The sequence below is a fragment of the Lampetra planeri genome, chromosome 20 (assembly GCF_965212315.1).
Source record: "Lampetra planeri chromosome 20, kcLamPlan1.2.h2, whole genome shotgun sequence".
NCBI lineage: Eukaryota > Metazoa > Chordata > Hyperoartia > Petromyzontiformes > Petromyzontidae > Lampetra > Lampetra planeri.
Genome location: NC_136126.1, coordinates 2,188,589 through 2,208,150, shown reverse-complemented (window position 1 = coordinate 2,208,150; position 19,562 = coordinate 2,188,589). Strand labels below are relative to the sequence as shown.

The window sequence follows — 19,562 nt, the reverse complement described above, 5'->3', positions numbered from 1 at the left end:
GCATATGTAAAGCCATCAGCTGCGTATGTAAAATGGTCACCGTGGCTTCTCCCAGAAGGGTTAACGCACGTGTCAAGCGTTCTTGCGGTTTGCTCTTTCAATTCTGGCCAGTTTACCCCACGTGTGTGCGTATGCGTGTACACGTGTGTACATGTGGGAGCGGTAGCGTAGCGGTTAGCGTCACGCTGCGCTACGAACGCGGCAACCCGAGTTCGATTCCCGCTCGCGGCCAAGACCGGTGACAATTATCTGAACCGGCCATGGGCCTCCCCTAGGCCAACTCAGCCTTAAATGAGTACCTGGTGTGGTGTGAAAACATCACCACTGGGGAAACAAAGGCAGCCGGGCGTGGTGCTGGCCACCCACCCCATCGTGTACCGTTCTAGCCTTTATAGGTGCTCGCTAACAGCACTTGCCCCAACCGTCTGTTAAGGCTATACGGGGGATATTTGTCTTTGTACTGTACATGTGTGCGTATGTGTGCGTATGTGGGTGGAGCGGTGGCCGTAGTGGTTAGCGACGTGCTGTCCTTCATAAGTGCTCGCTAAGCAGCACTTGCCCCAACAGATTATTGGAGGCTAGCGGGGAGGATCAAAGTCGTGGTGTGTGTACGTGTGGTTTTTTTTTTCTGCACCTACTCCGGCTTGTAATTATTGCTATGGGGGGCCAGTGTTGGTGACGAGACGAGGAAGCTAAGTCCAAAGGTGCAAAGAACTCCCGAGGCAGCTTGGCAAATTAAAAAACAATGACACGAATGACTCGTGGCGACAACCTCCGTTAATTTCCGAAGGAACGTTTCTGTTCCCATACGAGAATCGTACGGAAACGTTGGTTCGTCAAGTCAGTTTGCCTACACACCCAGCAAAAACCTCTTTGACCACATTCAGAATCAGAATATTTATTCATTCTGGAGGAATCCGATGAGCTACAGAGCTCTGTGTCACAGATGTCCAGTAGGGGCACGGCGTAAGAACGTTACAGCAACAAACAGTGCACAGACATGTTGGGAGTGCAAAGTATAAGAAAGGCCAACACATCACTCAAACACATTGAAATAAAACTAAACCACCCACCCATCCTACCAGGAAAAGCCCACTGAAGGATTCACTTATTTTTCCAGAAGCGACCTGCCCACAAGTGATAGCCGCTCAACAAAGTTGCCCATCACGTGGACACTTATAGCCCCACAAGAGCGTAAAAAACCTCAACGCGTGTTTCAAAATGTGGATTTGGAGAGACTCTAAAGATCGTAGTGGGTGACGCTTCAAGAATCTGTCCTTTCATCTTGGAGATTTGTGGTGCCCCCATGCTGCGGTTGTAGATGTTACGGCAACCGATGGCACTGCAAGGAATACCACCACTAGTTTTTCGCCGCTCAAAACAATTCATTGGCGACGCTACTAACGCGTGTTGGCAGTGCTTGTCCAAGGATGCCTGTCAACCCATACTGTTTACCCGTGTTCTTGTACGGGCAAAACAATATTTTTGTTGTTTCTCCGTTGTGACGGGACTTTGTAGGTCTGAATTGGTATGTAATAAGTTAGGCACTGTTAAGGGGTTGACAGGTACGTACAAGAACCGACTAAATAACAACCAAAAAACCATAAACACATTCGTCAGTAACCCTTACAGCTTTAAAGGGAAAAAATATAAAATATGCTCTAAAAAAACTAGAAAATATAAACTTTTTTAAAATTTTACCAGGAAAGGCCCACTGAGCTCTACAGCTCTTTTTCAGAAGCGATCTGGCCACAAACGATGGCTCAGCGATGTGGCTTATCATTTGTACATTTATAGAAGCAACCAAATATCCTTAAACGCACGTTTCCAAACGTGGAGGGAAAACCTCGGAAGACCCGGAGAAAAATCCACGCAGCCACGGGGAGACACACGCAAACTCCAAATATACAGCAGGCGTCAAAGTTGGGATCGAACCCACGACTTCCTGCATACCAGGCAAGGGAGTTAACATCTCGGCACCGCGGCGCCCGAATAGCAAGCAGACCATGGGGTCTGAAGACATTGATTTTTAACAAATGAAATTCAGCACGTGTATAGTGCAATTGCTTGTTAGTCAATCTTGATTTGAAGTTTTCGTGACTGCAGGAATCCATACTCTTTGGTTCTTTCGGCAAAGTCACGTAGGTAGAAAATAAAATAAATCACGACGATTCGGGCGCAACACAAGCGTCCGTCATCAGGTGGGAAAGGTGGGAAAGCATGGTCTGCTGCTGAGGCAGCAGACCATGGGTCCTGTGTGAGTTGATGGATCTCTGTGTGAGTCTACGGGTCTCTGTGTGAGTCTATGGGGCTCTGTGTGATTCTATGGGTCTCTGTGTTTGTCTATGGATCTCTATGTGAGTCTATGTGTCTCTGTGTGAGTCTATGGGTCTCTGTGTGATTCTACGGGTCTCTGTCAGAGCCTACGGGCCTCTGTATGAGTGTATAGTTCCTATGTAGGTCTATGGGCCCTGTGTGAGTGTATGGACGACTCTCTGTCTGCAGTGAGTACGACTTGGATGAAGAGGATGACATTTACGACTTGCCGGGCGACGAGGAGTGTGACGAGCTGTATGAGGACATCATGAAGTCGGAGGTGATGAGGCCGATCCTTCCGGTAAGGGCAGCAGAGTGCTGACATCTCCTGACATCATCATCGTCATCGCCCCATGTACCATGGCTGAGCACTGTTGGCTTTGTACGGTGCTAAAGAAGTTCAACGAACATACATACTTGGCAAAGTTTCCCTTTTCCTAATACATGTGTGGGTTCAGTGTTAGTTTATGGGTCCATTGTAAGACTATGGGGTCTTATGTAAGTCTATGGGTCCAGTGTAAATATGTGGGTCCAGTTTAAGACCATTCTAAATAGAAACTAACTTCTTTAGAACTGATTTTTGTGTTTAGTTTGTTGTCCTTCCCCCGCACCTCCGATTAGCACAGCTAGCTACGTACGGTGCAAAGAAAGTTCAACATGCATGCATACTGTACATACTGTGTAAGTCTACGGGTCCAATTTTATTCAATGGGTCCTATGTTAGTCTACGAGTAATTTTTTGACCTATTGATTCAACGTCTACGAGCCCAACTATAAACGCTTACGCCACTGACAACGGAGAACGTTTCCGTAAGGCGTTAATCCCAGTCCAGAAAACGAATTAAAAGGAAATATATTTGAGACTCAATGAGGCTATCCCAAAGAATAAACAAATCATTGTATGAATGCATGCATAGCTGACATTACGGGATTCATATAAATCTCTGTCAACGGAGAGGGGATGGCACGGGGGGGGGGGGGTGCGGGAATCTCTCGCGTTGACGTTCCCCGCTCGCGCGTGTAGCCAGGCCAGATGAGGGACGAGGACCGGAGGAACTGCTGCCTGAACGAAATCAGCGAGACGGAGCGGCGCTACACGGACACGCTGGAGACCATCGAGAAGGTGAGGGACGGCGTTCGCCCACCGACACCGCATCACGCACGCTCACCGCATCACGCACGCTCCGCGCTCCATGCCGCGAGGGAGGGGACCGGTTTCCGTGCTTCTCACTCTATAAGCGGTACTTCATCCCGTGCCTGTGCGTAATTTCGCGTAGAGTGCAACGGTAAGCGCACGGCGCTACGAACCCGAGTTCAGAATCAGAATCTTCATTTATCCTGGAGGAATCCGATGAGCCTCTGAAGCGCTTTTCACAGGTGTCCAGGAGTTCGATTCCCGTTCACGGCCAACATCAGCGACGGTTATCTGAGTCGTTCCTGAGCCTCCCCTGAGCCACCCACCCCGTCGTGTGCCGTGTAGGCCTTCATAGGTGCTACACGCTAACAGCACTTGCCCCTACAGTCTGTTAAGGCAATAGGGGGATCTTAGTCTTCGTCTTATGCTTGATTTTGTTCGACCGGTGAACACTCGCTCGTGCTCCGGTACCCGCGCTCAACGGGTGATTTGTCCCACGGCTCAATCAGCCATCGAGTCTTTACCGCACCTCCGATGAGCACGGTCGGCCACGTGCGGTGGGCAAGAAGTTGAACACGCGTACACACGTTACCATGCACTCTCTCCCCGATGCAGCACTTCATGCAGCCGCTGAAGAGATTGCTCACGAGCAAGGATATCGATGCCATCTTCAGCAACATGGAGGTAGGAAGGCATGGTCTCTTTTGCGTTCATTCATTCGGTCATCATTCATTCGTTCGCCGGCAGATGCGGCGTTCCGTGCGCACGAACGCGGCGTTCCCACGACACGTAGGAGATGAGATGTGAGCCGCGCCGGCCTGTTCCTAGGACGGCCCGGCGCCGTTTCATTCCTTCTCCTCAACGGTCGCGCGGCCCCGTTGGTAACGAGCGCCCGTGGGAACGCGGCGTGCGCAAAACCCGTCCCGACGACGGGAAACCGATTGTCCGGCTTTCGGCAGGAGCTGCTGAGGCTGCACCGGTCGTTCTGCACCGAAATTCAGCACAACATCTTGCAGCGCGGAGGACAGAACCTGCACCAGATCTTCATCAACTACAAGGACAAGTACGTGGGCGGGGAGGCATCGGGACACGCGACTCTCAACCCCCACCCACCTACATCCTGTGCCCGTACTTTCGAGATAATTGAAAATTCATTTTTCAATTACATCGAAGACTGAAGCTGGGGGTGTGTCTCATAGTCCGATGCGTGGCTTGAAACTTGACACCTGACCACGTAGATCAGAGTCTTTTCTTCGTGGCCCACACGCCACTCGGTCTACACGCCACTCCGCCCACGCGCCACTCAGCCCACGCGCCACTCCGCCCACGCGCCACTCCGCCCACGTCGCCACTCAGCCCACGCGCCACTCCGCCCACGCGCCACTCAGCCCACGCGCCACTCCGCCCACGCGCCACTCCGCCCACGCGCCACTCAGCCCACGCGCCACTCCGCCCACGCGCCACTCCACCCACGCGCCACTCAACTCACGCGCCACTCCACCCACATCGCCACTCCCCCCACGCGCCACTCCACCCACGCGCCACTCCACCCACGCGCCACTCCACCCACGCGCCACTCAACCCACGCGCCACTCAACTCACGCGCCACTCCACCCACGCGCCACTCCACCCACGCGCCACTCCACCCACGCGCCACTCCACCCACGCGCCACTCAACCCACGCGCCACTCAACTCACGCGCCACTCCACCCACGCGCCACTCCACCCACGCGCCACTCCACCCACGCGCCACTCCACCCACACGCCACTCCACCCACATGCCACTCCACCCACACACCACTCGGCCCACGTGCCACAGAGGTGATGTGCTACACAGTCCCCATGCCGGTCGGTCTACGCAGGCTGTCGCAAGCTCATTCCTGAGTCGGGTCTTCAAATTAGTTGCTCGTTCTATAGGCCACTCAGCTTTCGCATCACCGATCTCTGACATCCTTTGCGGCTATCAGAAGAGTCTAAATAATGAACGATGATGACGATGGAGCCAGCTGACCGCCCCGTAACCCCTGTGGTGTATGGCTCACGGCGTGTCACGTGTCGCGTGCCGCTCGCTCCACGCTCCGTCCGCTCCTCCTGTTCCCCTCGCTCCGTCCCAGGTTTGTCCTCTACGGCCTCTACTGCAGCAAGATGACGGACGCATCGGCGTACATCGACACGCTGACTGCCCGGGAGGAATACCGCCAAAAGATAGATGTGAGAGCCGGGGCGAGCCCAAAAGTTTCTTCTTTGGCGCATATTGTGCGCAATCGTATGTACGGAGAGGTGATCGCTAATTTGTTTCCGAGTACGCATGTTGTATGTGTCTATGTTGAAATTCTGTTGCATTGTACGTAGCCAACTGCGCTCATGGGAGGTGGGGGAAGGGGAACCGAGGATGTTACCCGGTGTCACCCGGTGTCACCGGGGGCAGCAAGTCCCCTTGGGTGGACGACATCTCCACCGCATAACCCTCCTTTAGCTGCCACTCCGTTTTTCGTCTCGACCACCGGCCATCGTCCCCACTGACGACGTGCATTGCCCAAACCGAGTAGGAAAAACTACGCGAGGCCGAGGGTCACCCTCGACGGAAGGCCTCGCCTGGCCGCTATCCTAAGCCGACGCCGACCACTGTCCCGTGACTTAAGAGCGTTCCTGGCGTCGGATCGAGCGGCTGGGCTCAGAATCAGGCTCCTTCTCGTTCCGCGGTCACGCAAGTCAACCGAGACGTTTGGACGGTGACCTCTCCTCGACCAAACGTCTCCCGGCTCTCCAAACAGCCACCCAAGCCCAACTCTACAGGGTGGTTTGGAACGCGAACCTCCTCCGTATTTTATTAACCGCGGAGCAAGCGACCGAGCGCCGGATCGGGGGCGTCACCACGGCCTAGTTTCGAACCATGGACCCTCGCTCCGGTCGCGGGGGTTTCAGGCATACCGACCACAGGGCCGCATGAGCGACCACTCGCCCCGCGTGTATCCCGCGTGCGCTCCATTCCGTGGCGAACTGTTCTCCCCTTCCTCGTCACGCGTGTCAGGAGTGCACCCACCGCGCGAACCAGGGCCGCCACTCGCTCCGGGACCTGCTCGTGTTCCCCATGCAGCGTGTGCTCAAGTACCCGCTGCTGCTCAAGGTAGGGACCGTGCCGGGGCCCCACGGAAGCCCCTCTGGTCGATCTAAACGCACCCGCGGCGTGACAAGCACGTGTATTCACATTCATAATGATAATGCTCGATACGGAATGCGCACAGTTTTAGTTCACTGTCAGAGAGAGAGAGAGAGAACTTTAAAAGCAAGGGGGAAGGAAGACAGAAACCGGTACCAACTATTGCCCAAGCTCTGTGGTTTTATATTTTGACCTTTTGGCCAACTCCGTGAACGAGTGTGGCATGCACGCCAGATGGAAACAGGTGATGCTTAACCCCCATACGGATGGAATACAGATGGTAATTAACCCACTTGCTGTGCTGCCGTACCCTAGCGGGCCAGGGGATGGCGACCGCAACGCGCACGAGTCGGGAGGGAGTTTCACAAAATGTGTGTGTGTGTGATCCACCAATCCTCGCGACCTCCACAGTGCTGGGCTGCAGGCGTGCGCCACCAACACCCGGTACTAGGGGTGCAGCGGAAACGCAATTGGATTAGTTGATTCAAATCCATTCTCAAGATCGCTCATATTTATGCAATCTGTTTGCTAACGTGGTGAATTAGCGGCGTAACGGAGCATCGCTTGATGTAATATCGATTCCTGATCTCACGATACATTCGATGCGACCATCCAATCAGCGTCTCTCCAGTGGACGTCCTCTTACAATATGTAAATGTTAACACATTTAGCATTAATACTGGGGATGTAGCGATGCGTCAATGAGTATCAGTTCCTCTGGCTCTACACAGGGGATCTTTGTCGTGTAGATTTAGTCGCCAGTCTCACACAGAGGCTGTGTCCCCGTGTGAGACTGGGGCGTCACGGTGGCGAGACGTTAACTACCCCGTCCAGGTATACAGAAGGTCGTGGGTTCGATCCCGACTCTGACGCCTGTATATTTACCCAATCTCCCCGTAGTTGCATGGATTATTCTCCAGGTACTCCGGTTTGCTCCTCCGCATGTAGACTCAACAACATGCGTTTAGGGTATTTGGCTACAATATCAATTCCACGTGATAAGCCACTTGCTTGAGCTATAATTTGTGTTGGCCAGGTCGCTGGCTCAGTGGGCCTTACCTGGTAAAGTAAAACAAAAGATGTGAGACTGTGCGTCACGTGTGTGTGTGTGAGCTCGGCTCTACACATCTCACGGTCGCTTTGCTCCGTGCAGGAGCTGCTCACCTTCACGACGAACGCAACGGAACGGGAGAACCTCAAGAGAGCCCTCGATGCCATGAAGGTCAGAACTGCACACAGCGCATCAACAACAACAAACAACAACAAACAACAACAACAAAAGACTATGACCGCAATGTGGGGTCACTCGCGGAAGATTTATTCAGCCTCAAATGAGAGACTCGCTGCGATGTGTAAAATATCGCCACTCGGGAAACAAAAATGGCCGGGCGTGGTGCTGGCCACCCACCCCTTCGAGTGCCGTGCCGGCCTTCATAGGTGCTACTCGCTAAAAGCGTTTGCCCCAAGATTCTGTTAGAGGCTATACGGGGGATCTTTGTCTTGTCGAGTGAGTTGTTGGGGTGGTGCTTTAACACGGCGTGGATGAGACAAAACAGTCAGCCTGGTGGCCCTCAACCTGGGCCAAAGACTCAAGAAGTCACACTCTTGTTAAATAATTGGAGTTATTATTAATATAATTCTTATTTTTATTAAAGAGCGGTGGTAAAACACCGCTTGGATGGATCTCTGACCTTTCCTGCTGCCCTTGAGTTGACACGGCCAGTTCGCTGACCGTGCAATCGGTGGTCAGGATGTTGGGGCTTTTTCTGCTAACGTCTAATCAACATAACTGTTGCCCTTCCGACCCCTCCACCATCACCACCGCCACCACTACCACCGCTACTACCACCGCCACCGCTACTACCACCGCCACCGCTACCTCCACCACCGCTACCACCACCGCCACCGCCACCACCGCCACCACTACCATCGCCACCACCACCGTGTTCCTGTGCAGGACGTGGGGCAGTATGTGAACGAGGTGAAACGCGACATGGAGACCCTTAAGACCATAACCAAGATGCAGAACTCCATCGAAAATCTGGTAGGAGGCGTCGGCGTTCACCGTTGTGATTCCCGCATTTTTTGAAAACCGTTCGTGAATAACCACAACCCGTCTCAGCCTCACCTTGACTCAAGAAATCATTAAACATTTTTAATCTCTCCATGGCCTTGTCTCCACCTCACCTCGGCTGTCTCATCTCCTTCCATGCCTTTCGAGGTCCTTTTCACTGCTCATAGACTCAACATTGCCCATAGACTCAACACTGCTCGTAGACTCAACACTGCCCATAGACTCAACACTGCCCACAGACTCAACACTGCTCGTAGACTCAACACTGCCCATAGACTCAACACTGCCCATAGACTCAACATTGCCCATAGACTCAACACTGCTCGTAGACTCAACACTGCTCATAGACTCAACACTGCTCATAGACTCAACACTGCCCTTAGACTCAACACTGCCCTTAGACTCAACACTGCTCATAGACTCAACACTGCTCGTAGACTCAACACTGCCCATAGACTCAACACTGCTCATAGACTCAACATTGCCCTTAGACTCAACATTGCCCTTAGACTCAACACTGCTCATAGATTCAACACTGCTCATAGACTCAACATTACCCATAGACTCAACACTGCCCATAGACTCAACATTGCTCATAGACTCAACATTGCCCTTAGACTCAACACTGCCCATAGACTCAACACTGCCCCTGTACATTAACCTACTTCTGTTCCTCTCTCAAAGCCACACTTCTTTTCCATCGCCCATTCCCATCCTCTTCCCACCCCCCTCCACTCCTTCCCGTCCCTCCCCTGCTGCCCTTTCGTAACCCCTACGCACCTTCTATCGCGGTCACTCATACCTCATCCCTGCCATCTTAATCATTATTTTATCATACTGATTTTTTTAAATTTTTACTGCGCTAAGGACCTTGAAGCAAAGGCCTCTCTATATAAAAAAAAGATAAAATGTATCAGCTCAGCGTGCTGTTTGTGACGTTCATTTGCTGCCCTGCTGGTGACAAAGGTCCAGGGGCACGAGTGGGCGCCGGTCGTTGCCTCGCCACGTGCAACGTCCACCGAGCTTGCGTGCGACTCTTAGCACCGTGGAGAATTCTGTGAATTGGCGATTGGATTTGTATTTATATATTTTATTTTTGGTCCGTCATCTGCATTTTGGCCCAGCGTTGCATGTCCGCAGCGGCACGAGCGATTTTTTGTCACCGGTTGACACGCACGTGGCCGTGTATTGCAACCGTGTTGCTGTACTGCCCCGAGTGTTTAGGGTGGGCTTTTGCCTCCTGACCCGAGGGCAACCCGGCAGCATTTCTCTAACGGGCTATAACCCTGCTGATGAGATCCAGAGAAGTGGAAATCAGCCCGGGTTTTTTTGCCGCGTAAACAAATTCTGCCGGAACACGTTGGTCGAAAAAAGACCAATCGGCTCTTGAGCTTTACAAGTTCGTTCTCTGTTGGTGAAAGAGACCCTTGGCGGACACTGGCGCGTGGACTTGCTATTGGTGGTGGTTGGGTGGGATGTTGGTGGTGGCGGTGGGTGGTGGTGATTGGATGGGGTGTGGTTGTAGCGGTGGATGGTGGTAGTTGGATGGGGTGTGGTGGTGGTGGCGGGGTGTTGGTATTGCGCGTGCTCTGCTGAAGCCATTTGAAATCCACGTTCGGCCCCTCCGTGAGCCAGGCGTCTCCCCACCGGTGCTTCCGTGAGGACACACACAGCTCATCGCCGTGCGTGTGCGTTTGTGTCTCGATGGCAGAACCAGGCACTGTCCATGTACGGGCGACCCAAGATCGACGACGAACTGAAGGTGTTGTCGGTAACGGAGCGTCGGAGCAAGCAAGACCGGTGAGTCTACGCAAACGACGGCAATCTTCGAGCGACGCGATTCTCGCGCTTGTCACGGCATGAGTTCAAATACCAGCCGGGAGTCAACTCAGACCTTCGCTCCTCTGAGATCGATAATAAAAAACAAGAGTCCAGCTTCGTGAGAGGTCAGCAGCAGTTGTTGTCACTTCTGCCGTGGCAATGTTTGGAATTTGCACCCGATGGCTCGCGGCTGTGGGAAGGAAAACAATCGCCTCTCACCTCCAGCTGGAGGCACTTTGTAGACGAAGGTTTAGTTCGACTACAAACTCACGATTATTACATTCCACCGCACTGGCCAGCCCGGGTTGGTCAAAGACCAGCTCGTTGTGACGGTTCTAGCACTTTGATGCATAATGTACAACCCTCTGTCACTGCCCTGCTGGCTGAAGGCCTCCCACATCTCGCCACGGATGGTCGCTTGACCATCCTTCACCAACGCATGTGGATTGATGAAGGGAGAGTACGAGACCGGTTAAGGATACCGCTCGCAACTCGTGTTGGCCACGACCGGGGAATCAAACTCAGCGTGCCGACTCGTGAACGGCGTCATCGACGTTGTCGCCGTCACCCCCTCGCCCCCCCTGCGCAGCAACATCTTCCTGTTCGATCTCGCCGTCATAATCTGCAAGCGGCGAGGGGACACGTTCGAGATGAAGGAGATCCTGGACCTGAAGGAGTACAAGGTGACGGACGACCCCACTCCCAACAAGGATAACAAAAAGGTGAGACGCGCCCGCCCGCCCGCCCGCGTGCCCGCCCGCCTGCGTGCGTGCGACGCCACGGGCGGTGACCTCTCGACCTCGGCGTGGGCTGAGCCCCGTCGAGCCAGAATCAGAGTGAGAATGTTCATTCATACGGCAGGAATCCGATGAGCTATGAAGCTCTTTTTTCACCGATGTCCAGTAAATGAGCCGCCGTGGTCTCCCCCATGCGTCGGGGGAGCTTCTGCAGGAACGCAATTGAATTGGTGAGCCATGCTGGCGAGTTGTTAACTACCTCGCCTGGTACACAGGAGGTCGTGGGTTCGATCCGAACCCTGACGCCTGCTGTATATTTGGACGTAAATGTGTCGTTAAACCCGACACCACCTGACACAGCCAATTAGTAAAGATTATCACGTAAACAAAACGTACCAACTAGTTACTACTTCAGCAAACCGGTGTGTTGCAGGGGAAAACCGCAACATTTACAATTCAAGTACGATGTTTGCTGGTGATTACAACCAGCTTCATCGTAATTGTTAAGAAATGTTCCTTTTTCGGTCTTAAATAGGCTTATAAAGGTGATGTCATAACTGTGGGAAGACCAGAGGAGGATTAATGTAGTCACATAAGTTACAATGGATCATGTCAACCTGAGAATATGGCCGTACCTTGTATTGGTTGGGTTATTCCCAGTTAATCAACATGCACAATGTATGTACAACTACGTTGTTCTAAGAGTATGCAGAGAATATGCAGAACCTATTATTGCCTGCTCGGTGACTCGCTGCTACTACCGGGAACCTCACCAGCGCTCCGTTACCCCCTGCCGCACCCCTCAGTGGTCATTCGGCTTCTTCCTGGCTCACCTGCACGGCCAGAACGGGTTCCAGTTCCACTGCAAGACCGTGGAGCAGAAGAAGAAGTGGATGGAGCAGTTTGAGATGGCGCAGTGAGTGGCTCGCACGGGGGCGGATGGGGTGGGGGTGGGGGGGGCTCCCGTGGTTTCACGGTGTCGTCACGTTTCCACTGCGGCCTCGGTGTACGTGTCCTGCGAGTCAGAGCTGTAACGTAATACAGTTAACTTACTCGCCTGGTATACAGGAGGTCATGGGCTCGTGGGTTCGATCCCGACCCTGACGCCCGCTGTTGTATATTTGGAGTTTGCGTGTCTCCTCGTGGTCGTGTGGATTTTGCTACGGGTCCACAGGTTTTTCCCTCCACATTTAGAGACGCGCATTGAGAGGGTTTGTCTGCCGTACATTTACAGAGCCACTCCGTTGAGCTGTCATTGGCGGCCAGGCGAGGTCACTTCTGAATAAGAGTTACATAGCTCAGTGGGCGTTACCTGGTAAATAATACAAATATATATATTTTTTAAGTACAAATGCCCTTTTGGTGTTTATAAAAGCGTTTACGTTTACCCGCGTCTCGAGACGCTGCACAAACGTGGTGCCGCACAAATTGAGACGATTAGAATAATCCATTCGAGGTGCCACTGTAATTCGTGATAGCTCAACAACTCAAAATACATTTAATTCAAGATTCTTGGAGAGGCCTTGAGGAGGCCGTGGCGAGGCCTCGGTTGAATACCAAGAATGGGTTGACGACCATGGGGGATGATGATGATGATGGTGATGATGATGCTGTTAAACTGTTGCCGTTTGCAAACGCGTGCTCAAAAAGCACGCTTCACCTTCTACATTACATTTTTTCGGCAGATCAAACATCAAGCCGGAGAAATGGAATGGGCAGAACCACGAGTTTGAGATGCACACGTTCGAACGCTGCACCGAGTGCCGCTCCTGCCACATGCTGCTGAGGTGGGGGGGGCACGTGGGGTCACTGGGGAGAGAGGGACACGGGGGGCAACTGGAGGGGGGCACAGGGGGGGGGGCACTGGAGGTAGGGGTACACGGGGGGCACTGGGTGGGGGGGGGGGGGGCAATGGGGGTAGGGGGACACATGGGTCATGCAAAGGATTGTGGGTTTTTCCCACGATGCATTGTAGCTTTTTGCCATTGTACATTTTGAGTTTGCTCAATCATTCATTCTCTTGATGATGGCATTCGTTGTAATGAAGATGCTCGTGATGATTGGTCGGTGTGATGATGATGATGTACGCCGTGCGTGGTGCGACGTGCAGGGGGGTGTTCTTCCAGGGCTACCATTGCCTGCGCTGCGGGGCGAGTGCCCACAAGGAGTGTCTGGGAAACATGGATGCCTGCCGCCAACCACGGCTCACAGGTGAGACCCCCATAACTCCAAATCGGAAATCCTGTTTAACGCCTTCCAGCCGCGGTTGCGAGCGTCAATGCCTTAGCCGTGTCCTTCCGTCCGCCTGTCCGTCCTCATTTGTGTTGTTTCTCGTGCGTTTTGTCTCACCGTGTGTACGGTTCTGTTCCGTCCCTTCGCCGAAGTGGAACATTGACAGACAAGTTGCATGAAACCGTGATTAATTATTTCTCACGAACCCACGCATTCGATCTTTGTGGACGAATCGATGCGTCGTTACGTACCTCGTGGACTTTATATGATGCCAGAAGTCACGAAACCTCTATACGTTCAGCTGTAGGTGAATAATCTTTGTGTTTTTTCCTTCCAGATTCACCTCTCAACACAATGGACAAGGTATGTATGAGTTATATTCTGTTCCAGGGATGACTGATATGGTTTACGTACACGATCATCGTCGCACTGCAATTTAATTGTATATTTTTTACGCTTGTTTGGCACTCGTTCTGATTATAACTCAAGAATCAAATGTAGCAGAAGAATGAGACTATTTCACACGAAGGCTTTCGAGACCAATGCTCCGATTCATAATAATTTTTTTTTTATTTTAGTTCGGGTAGGTATAATGTGTGTCGTAAACCCTCCTCCACCCGACAGCCAAACAACAAAGTTGTCAGTTGGACAAATGCGCCAATTGACTACGACTTCAGCATCACCAGTGTGTTGTTGGAGAGCAATCCACGCAGTATTTAACCTACTGGGTACGACGTTTTGCTGGTAGTTAAGAACCGGCGTCATCAGGCAGCTGCCGGAATTGCCCGGCAGTTCGACGACGATCATATAAATCACAAGGGTGAGCAATCCACCGAAAGTCTGCCCAAACAAATCCCCTTTTCCGGTGAGAATGACCCTCGCCGCTGAGTGTCGCTGAGAAGGAAGTGATCATCGTCCCGTCCTGCCCTCCCGTTTTCAGAATTTCAACGGACCCAGGAGCGCCGCTGCCAGCCCCATCCCAGACTTGGGTGAGCATCAACTTCTAGATTTGAAGCTTTCGTGACTGCAAGGATTCATACTCTTAGTTCTTTCGGTAAAGTCACGTGGGTAAAAAATGAAATTAAAATTAATAAAAATAAAACAATAAAATCACGACGTTTCGGAGGCAACACAAGTCTCCGTCATGCAGCAAATCTGGCTGTGACGGTCCCACCTGATGACGGAGACTTGTGTTGCCTCCGAAACGTCGTGATTTTATTGTTTTATTTTTTTATTAATTTTAATTTCATTTTTTACCCACGTGACTTTACCGAAAGAACTAAGAGTATGAGCATCAACTTCACGCAGAGAAAGAGAGCGGGGGGAGGGAGCTGGGGAAGGTGTTGGCATAGAGGGGTGCCGGCAGAGGGGTTCGGAGGCAGTTATGCCCGGGCCTCCGTTCCGAGTGGTGAATGAGCGGCGAGTGATTCGCGCGTGTGGCCTGTGACGATGCCGTGTGCGCCTGCCAGGTCTGCCCAAGATGTCGGCGATCAGCGGCTACTTTGGGATCCCGTCTCCCCCGGCCGCCTATCTTCCCGCACTCACGTTCGAGAAGAACGAAATCATCGAGCTCATGAGAGGAGACCCCAAGTCCAACTGGTGGCAGGTGACGTGGAGAGCGCTCTGTCCCCAGCCTCGCCGCTCCATCTCCTCCTCGGTGGAGTCAGTGTACCGGAATAACAAATCAAATAAGAGGTTTACATGACCAAGAATATGAATCCCTGCAGCCACGAAATCTATAAATCGAAATAGGTTTACAATCAAATCTCTGTAAGATTACGTTTGGGCCACCCTGGTGTGCATGTCATGCGGGCAAAACTTCGTCCTAATTGGTTAAATATCGTGTGTTTTTTTCCTTCCACATTTAGAAACATGCATTTAGATTACTTGGCTGCTGTAAATTTCCACACGTGATACGCCACTTCCTTGAGCTATCATTTGTGGCCAGGTCGCTTCGTAAAAAAAGAGTTATATAGTTCAGTGGGCCTTACCTGGTCACATTTAAAATCGTTTCGTTAATAGTTTCTTAGATTGCACTCAAGTGTCTATGAATTTGGTTCCACCCTAAACTCTTCCTCCTTGCCCTTTCCTCACCACTCCTTCACCGCACTGCTCACCCTCCCGACCCGACGCGCTTCCTCCCATACCTTCCCGCCGTGGTTTCCTCTAACCCGAGCGTCCTCCTGCCAACCCAGGCCTTTCGCTCCACCGCAGTGCTCGCCACGTCCGCGTCGATCACGATGGAGACGAAATGCAGTGCTTAGCAAACCCTGGGTGTTGTGCCTCGTGTAGTTTGTGTGAATTTTATTGCGTGTGGCACTTGCCCCAAAAGTTATGTTGAGGCTATACGGGACATCTTTGTCGTTGTGTGTTTGCATAAGACACAGGCTCCCCGTGTAGCCTTAACATACTGTTGGAGTAAGTGCTGTGGCGAATATTGGGGAGCGATGGTGTAGCGGCTAGCGCGCTGCGCTACGAAACCGGCAACCCAAGTTCGATTCCTGCTCACGGCCAACATCAGTGATGATTATTTGAAACGGTCCTGGGCCTCCCCTAGGTCGACTTAGCCTCAAATTAGTACCTGGTGCAGTGCATAAAAATATCTCCACTGGGGAGATAAAGGCGGCCAGGCGTGGTGCTGGCCACCCACCCCTTCGTGGGCCGTGCTGGCCTTCATTGGTGCTTGCTGACATCACTTGTCCCAACAGTCTGTTAAGGCTATACGGGGGATCTTTGTCTTTGGTGTGCGTGGGTGTGCTCATGTCTGTGTGTGTATGTGTGTGGTGTACGTGGGTGTGTTTCCTAATGTCTGTGTGTGTGTTTTCTCTTGGGTTGCTGCAGGGTCGCAGTGTGGTTTCTGGGAAGGTTGGGTATTTCCCTTGCACCTTTGTGGAGCCAGTGCGGGTAAGTGCGCCACGGGTTTCTTTCTTATTTTTTTTTGCACTCTTTTCGTATTTTTTTTTCACGTCTTTCTGCCACCCGCTATCGTGCCTCCGATTAGCTACGCGCGGCGCGAAAGAAGTTCAACATACTTACATAACATCTCTCGCGCCAACCCAAGGCGATGGCCAATGACAACGCTGTCGTACTATTTGTAACATCATTATGGCAATGCACACGTCTGGACGAGAACGTGACAGGCACTTTATTTAGATACGTTACAGATTTCGGAGTAAAAAAACCCGTCCTTTTCACCGTCATGCGAGTAACATTGCGGTAAGTTATGGAGGAATGGGATATTGCTGCCACCTACTGCAAGAGAAAGGGATTTCAGAGGCAGCTCTGTAATATCCGCTTCCGTGGGCCATTCTCTTAACACGAAGGGATTCGAATGCATACTTTGTCTCACGATGACTTAACACAATGGGGACAAACATATTTTTACCCAAATAAAAAACGCCGCCTTAATAACAGACACGTTTTTAATACGCTGTTGAAGCACCAATTCCCCTTCAGAAAGCAGAAATATCGACACGCATTATCAAACTCGACACTGCGATGCCTCAGAAAGTCACTGGGCGTTGACCACAGCCCAGCGGTAGCGCGTTTGCCGCTTGTTTCAAAGATTCACGGTTCGAATCCATCGGCCTCCCCGGTTATTACTGCGGCGGTGTGTATGAACCTTCGTAGTAGTAGTAATAATACTACAAATGCGCCGTCTGCTTCAGAGTGGACGTTCAAAATCCCCTGTTGGCATTCGGAAGAGAAAGGCCGTCATGTGCCAGGGTCAGGGTGCAAATTTGACAAATTCAAACTTCTCAGCTGGGATTACACGTTGCAAACATCGCCCCCCCCCTCCTGTCAGAATAATTCCACAGGTCTCTTGAATTCTCACCTGGTTAAACAACATTAAATTCAAACTTTCAAAAAAGTTACATGAACAGTTTTGATTTGAAATGTGAACACTTTTATTATATTCACATATTTTTCTCATGCGCCTTAGCAACTTACCGATTGAATATACGTAGATCTGTCCATCATAAAAACGAACAAAAAGACACACACACACGCATATATACACACACACACGCATGCACAGGTCAGCTCAGTCCAGAAGAGATCAGATGAGAACCATCGAGTTTATAGCCCAATGGCACGTTGTTCATGTTCGTAAACGCCACTTTTCGTCAGGTTTTTGGTGAAAACGGGCCGACGTTTTTATACTAGCAATTGGGGGGGGGGGGGTCACGAAGGTGATGTTTTAACGGCCATTTTGTCAATAATCCACTCCAAATGGGTGTGGTGCAGCGTCCATCTCCATTAGTGACCCTGAGTTGGTACTTAACATTCCACATACCTACGACAGGGGCAAAGTCCAACTTCGCACCACGTGGGCCACGACGATTCCATGCACCGACATGAATAACATATATCTTTTTTTTTATAAAGCACGTGGCCATGTTATCGCCTGCTCGGTGAGATTTACAAATGCAAAATCACCGCGGATGTGAGGTTGTGGCTATGGCCGGTGACCTTTGCTCGCTGCCGGCGATGGTGGCCACGGCGGTGGTGGCCGACGTTTTCCGGTCCGGATGCCGAATGTTGGTTCGTCCTCACCCCGTGGCAGAAACGCCGCTGTGGTCGTGGTCCGTAGCGCGGTTCGTTCGATAAAACGTAGCGCAAGGGGGAAAAAAAAAAGCAAGCACCGTTTTCAGAACTTTGGTCAAAACAACGGTAGCAGGGCAATTACACAAATTGGACAACCGCTCCACCCTAGTAAGCATTTCAAAATCACCCGAATAATGCGTGTGCATGCATGGCAACATTTGCCAGCCAGATTTGATGAAGCCGATGAAGCTAGTTGTAATTACTGGCGAAACGTCGTACGTAGATTGCAAATGTTGTGGCTTGGCTCTGCAACACACCGCTGTGCTGTACTAGTAACAAATTGGCCACGTTCTGTTTACGTGACAACCCTTACTAGTTGGCTGTGTCGGGTGGTGACGCATATTTATCGATTTAAAGCTTTCGTGACTGCAGGGATTCATCTTCTTGGTTCTTTCGGTAAAGTCACGTAGAAGGGAAATAATAAAATAATAAAAAATAAAACATAATAAAATACAATTCTCACGACGTTTCGGCCACGTGATCGAACCCAAAAAACTATATTATGGATGATATTTGTCGCGAAAGCCTGCGAGTTAAACTAAGTATTTGTCTGCTATAGATTTCCACATGATAAGCCACTTCACTGACCTATCATTTGTGGCCAGGTCGCTTCTGAAAAATTGCTTTATAGCTCACTGGGCCTTACCTGGTACGAATACAACGTAGTTTAGTTTTTAGTTTCCGAGATCTGATGAGGACAAGTGCATCCTGGGTTATTTGGGCAAAGGCTTGGGAGAGAAGCACCACTGAAAATGTGAAGCAAGACCACCTTCAATTGACGTAATATATTATTTCAGGCTGAGCAGCTCGGGAATAGCTAATTGTATGCCTGGTGTATGACACATACACGTGACTGATCCGTAATATTTGTTGTCTTCTGTCCTTTTATTTCCTGTGAAGCCAAAGAAAGTAGAAAACCACGACTATGGCGGATACCCATGGTGAGCAGATGATTGTGTTTCCGTTACTTATTTGAAAAGGATGGTGGTGATGACTGTCTAATATATGTTACCAATGTTGATGATGATGATCAGTGACGATGATAATTACGATAACACCGGCCAGGCGGCATGAGCGGGTGTCGGGCAGTCGGATGGCCGCGACTTAAAATCCTGGTTGGGGGTTGACTCAGCCCATTATCACTCGAGGGTCGATACAATAGGTACCACGGTGTGGGGGAAGTCAACAGTGGTTGTTGCCCCGTGGATACACTCTCCCCCGCCACAGGGAAGTGCAATTTCCAGCTCTCATTCGTATGTACGGTGCGAAAGAAGTTCAACGTACACGCGTGCACACGTGCGCTTGCGCGGGAACTCGCTCTGACTCGACAATGGCAACGCTCGGCTCCGGGGGGCAGGTTCGCGGAGGTGCTGGAGAGGAGCGCGGCGGGGGACATCCTCATGAGCTGTCCGCATGGGACCTACCTGGTGCGCGGTCGCGTCAGGGACCAGCGCGAGTACGCCATCAGCATCCGGTACG

At 51.5% G+C, this 19,562-nt stretch overlaps 1 protein-coding gene and 1 long non-coding RNA gene across 2 annotated transcripts in view; one reads left to right on the top strand and one right to left on the bottom strand.

The window, feature by feature from the left end:
- The window catches only part of LOC144724272 (uncharacterized), a 213,456-nt gene that overhangs the window by 64,156 nt on the left and 129,738 nt on the right, over positions 1 to 19,562 (bottom strand). The window lies entirely within an intron of this gene.
- Positions 1 to 19,562, top strand: part of LOC144724265 (guanine nucleotide exchange factor VAV3-like) — a 42,563-nt gene that overhangs the window by 18,032 nt on the left and 4,969 nt on the right. Inside the window, exons 6-24 of the mRNA XM_078603248.1 lie at positions 2,506 to 2,617; positions 3,341 to 3,439; positions 4,067 to 4,135; positions 4,411 to 4,514; positions 5,566 to 5,662; positions 6,483 to 6,578; positions 7,765 to 7,833; positions 8,569 to 8,655; positions 10,397 to 10,485; positions 11,096 to 11,228; positions 12,050 to 12,159; positions 12,929 to 13,030; positions 13,354 to 13,454; positions 13,813 to 13,838; positions 14,416 to 14,464; positions 14,945 to 15,081; positions 16,317 to 16,379; positions 18,984 to 19,024; positions 19,441 to 19,557. Coding sequence (XP_078459374.1) covers positions 2,506 to 2,617; positions 3,341 to 3,439; positions 4,067 to 4,135; positions 4,411 to 4,514; positions 5,566 to 5,662; positions 6,483 to 6,578; positions 7,765 to 7,833; positions 8,569 to 8,655; positions 10,397 to 10,485; positions 11,096 to 11,228; positions 12,050 to 12,159; positions 12,929 to 13,030; positions 13,354 to 13,454; positions 13,813 to 13,838; positions 14,416 to 14,464; positions 14,945 to 15,081; positions 16,317 to 16,379; positions 18,984 to 19,024; positions 19,441 to 19,557 — 1,701 coding nt within the window. The remainder of the gene's footprint in view (positions 1 to 2,505; positions 2,618 to 3,340; positions 3,440 to 4,066; positions 4,136 to 4,410; positions 4,515 to 5,565; positions 5,663 to 6,482; positions 6,579 to 7,764; positions 7,834 to 8,568; positions 8,656 to 10,396; positions 10,486 to 11,095; positions 11,229 to 12,049; positions 12,160 to 12,928; positions 13,031 to 13,353; positions 13,455 to 13,812; positions 13,839 to 14,415; positions 14,465 to 14,944; positions 15,082 to 16,316; positions 16,380 to 18,983; positions 19,025 to 19,440; positions 19,558 to 19,562) is intronic.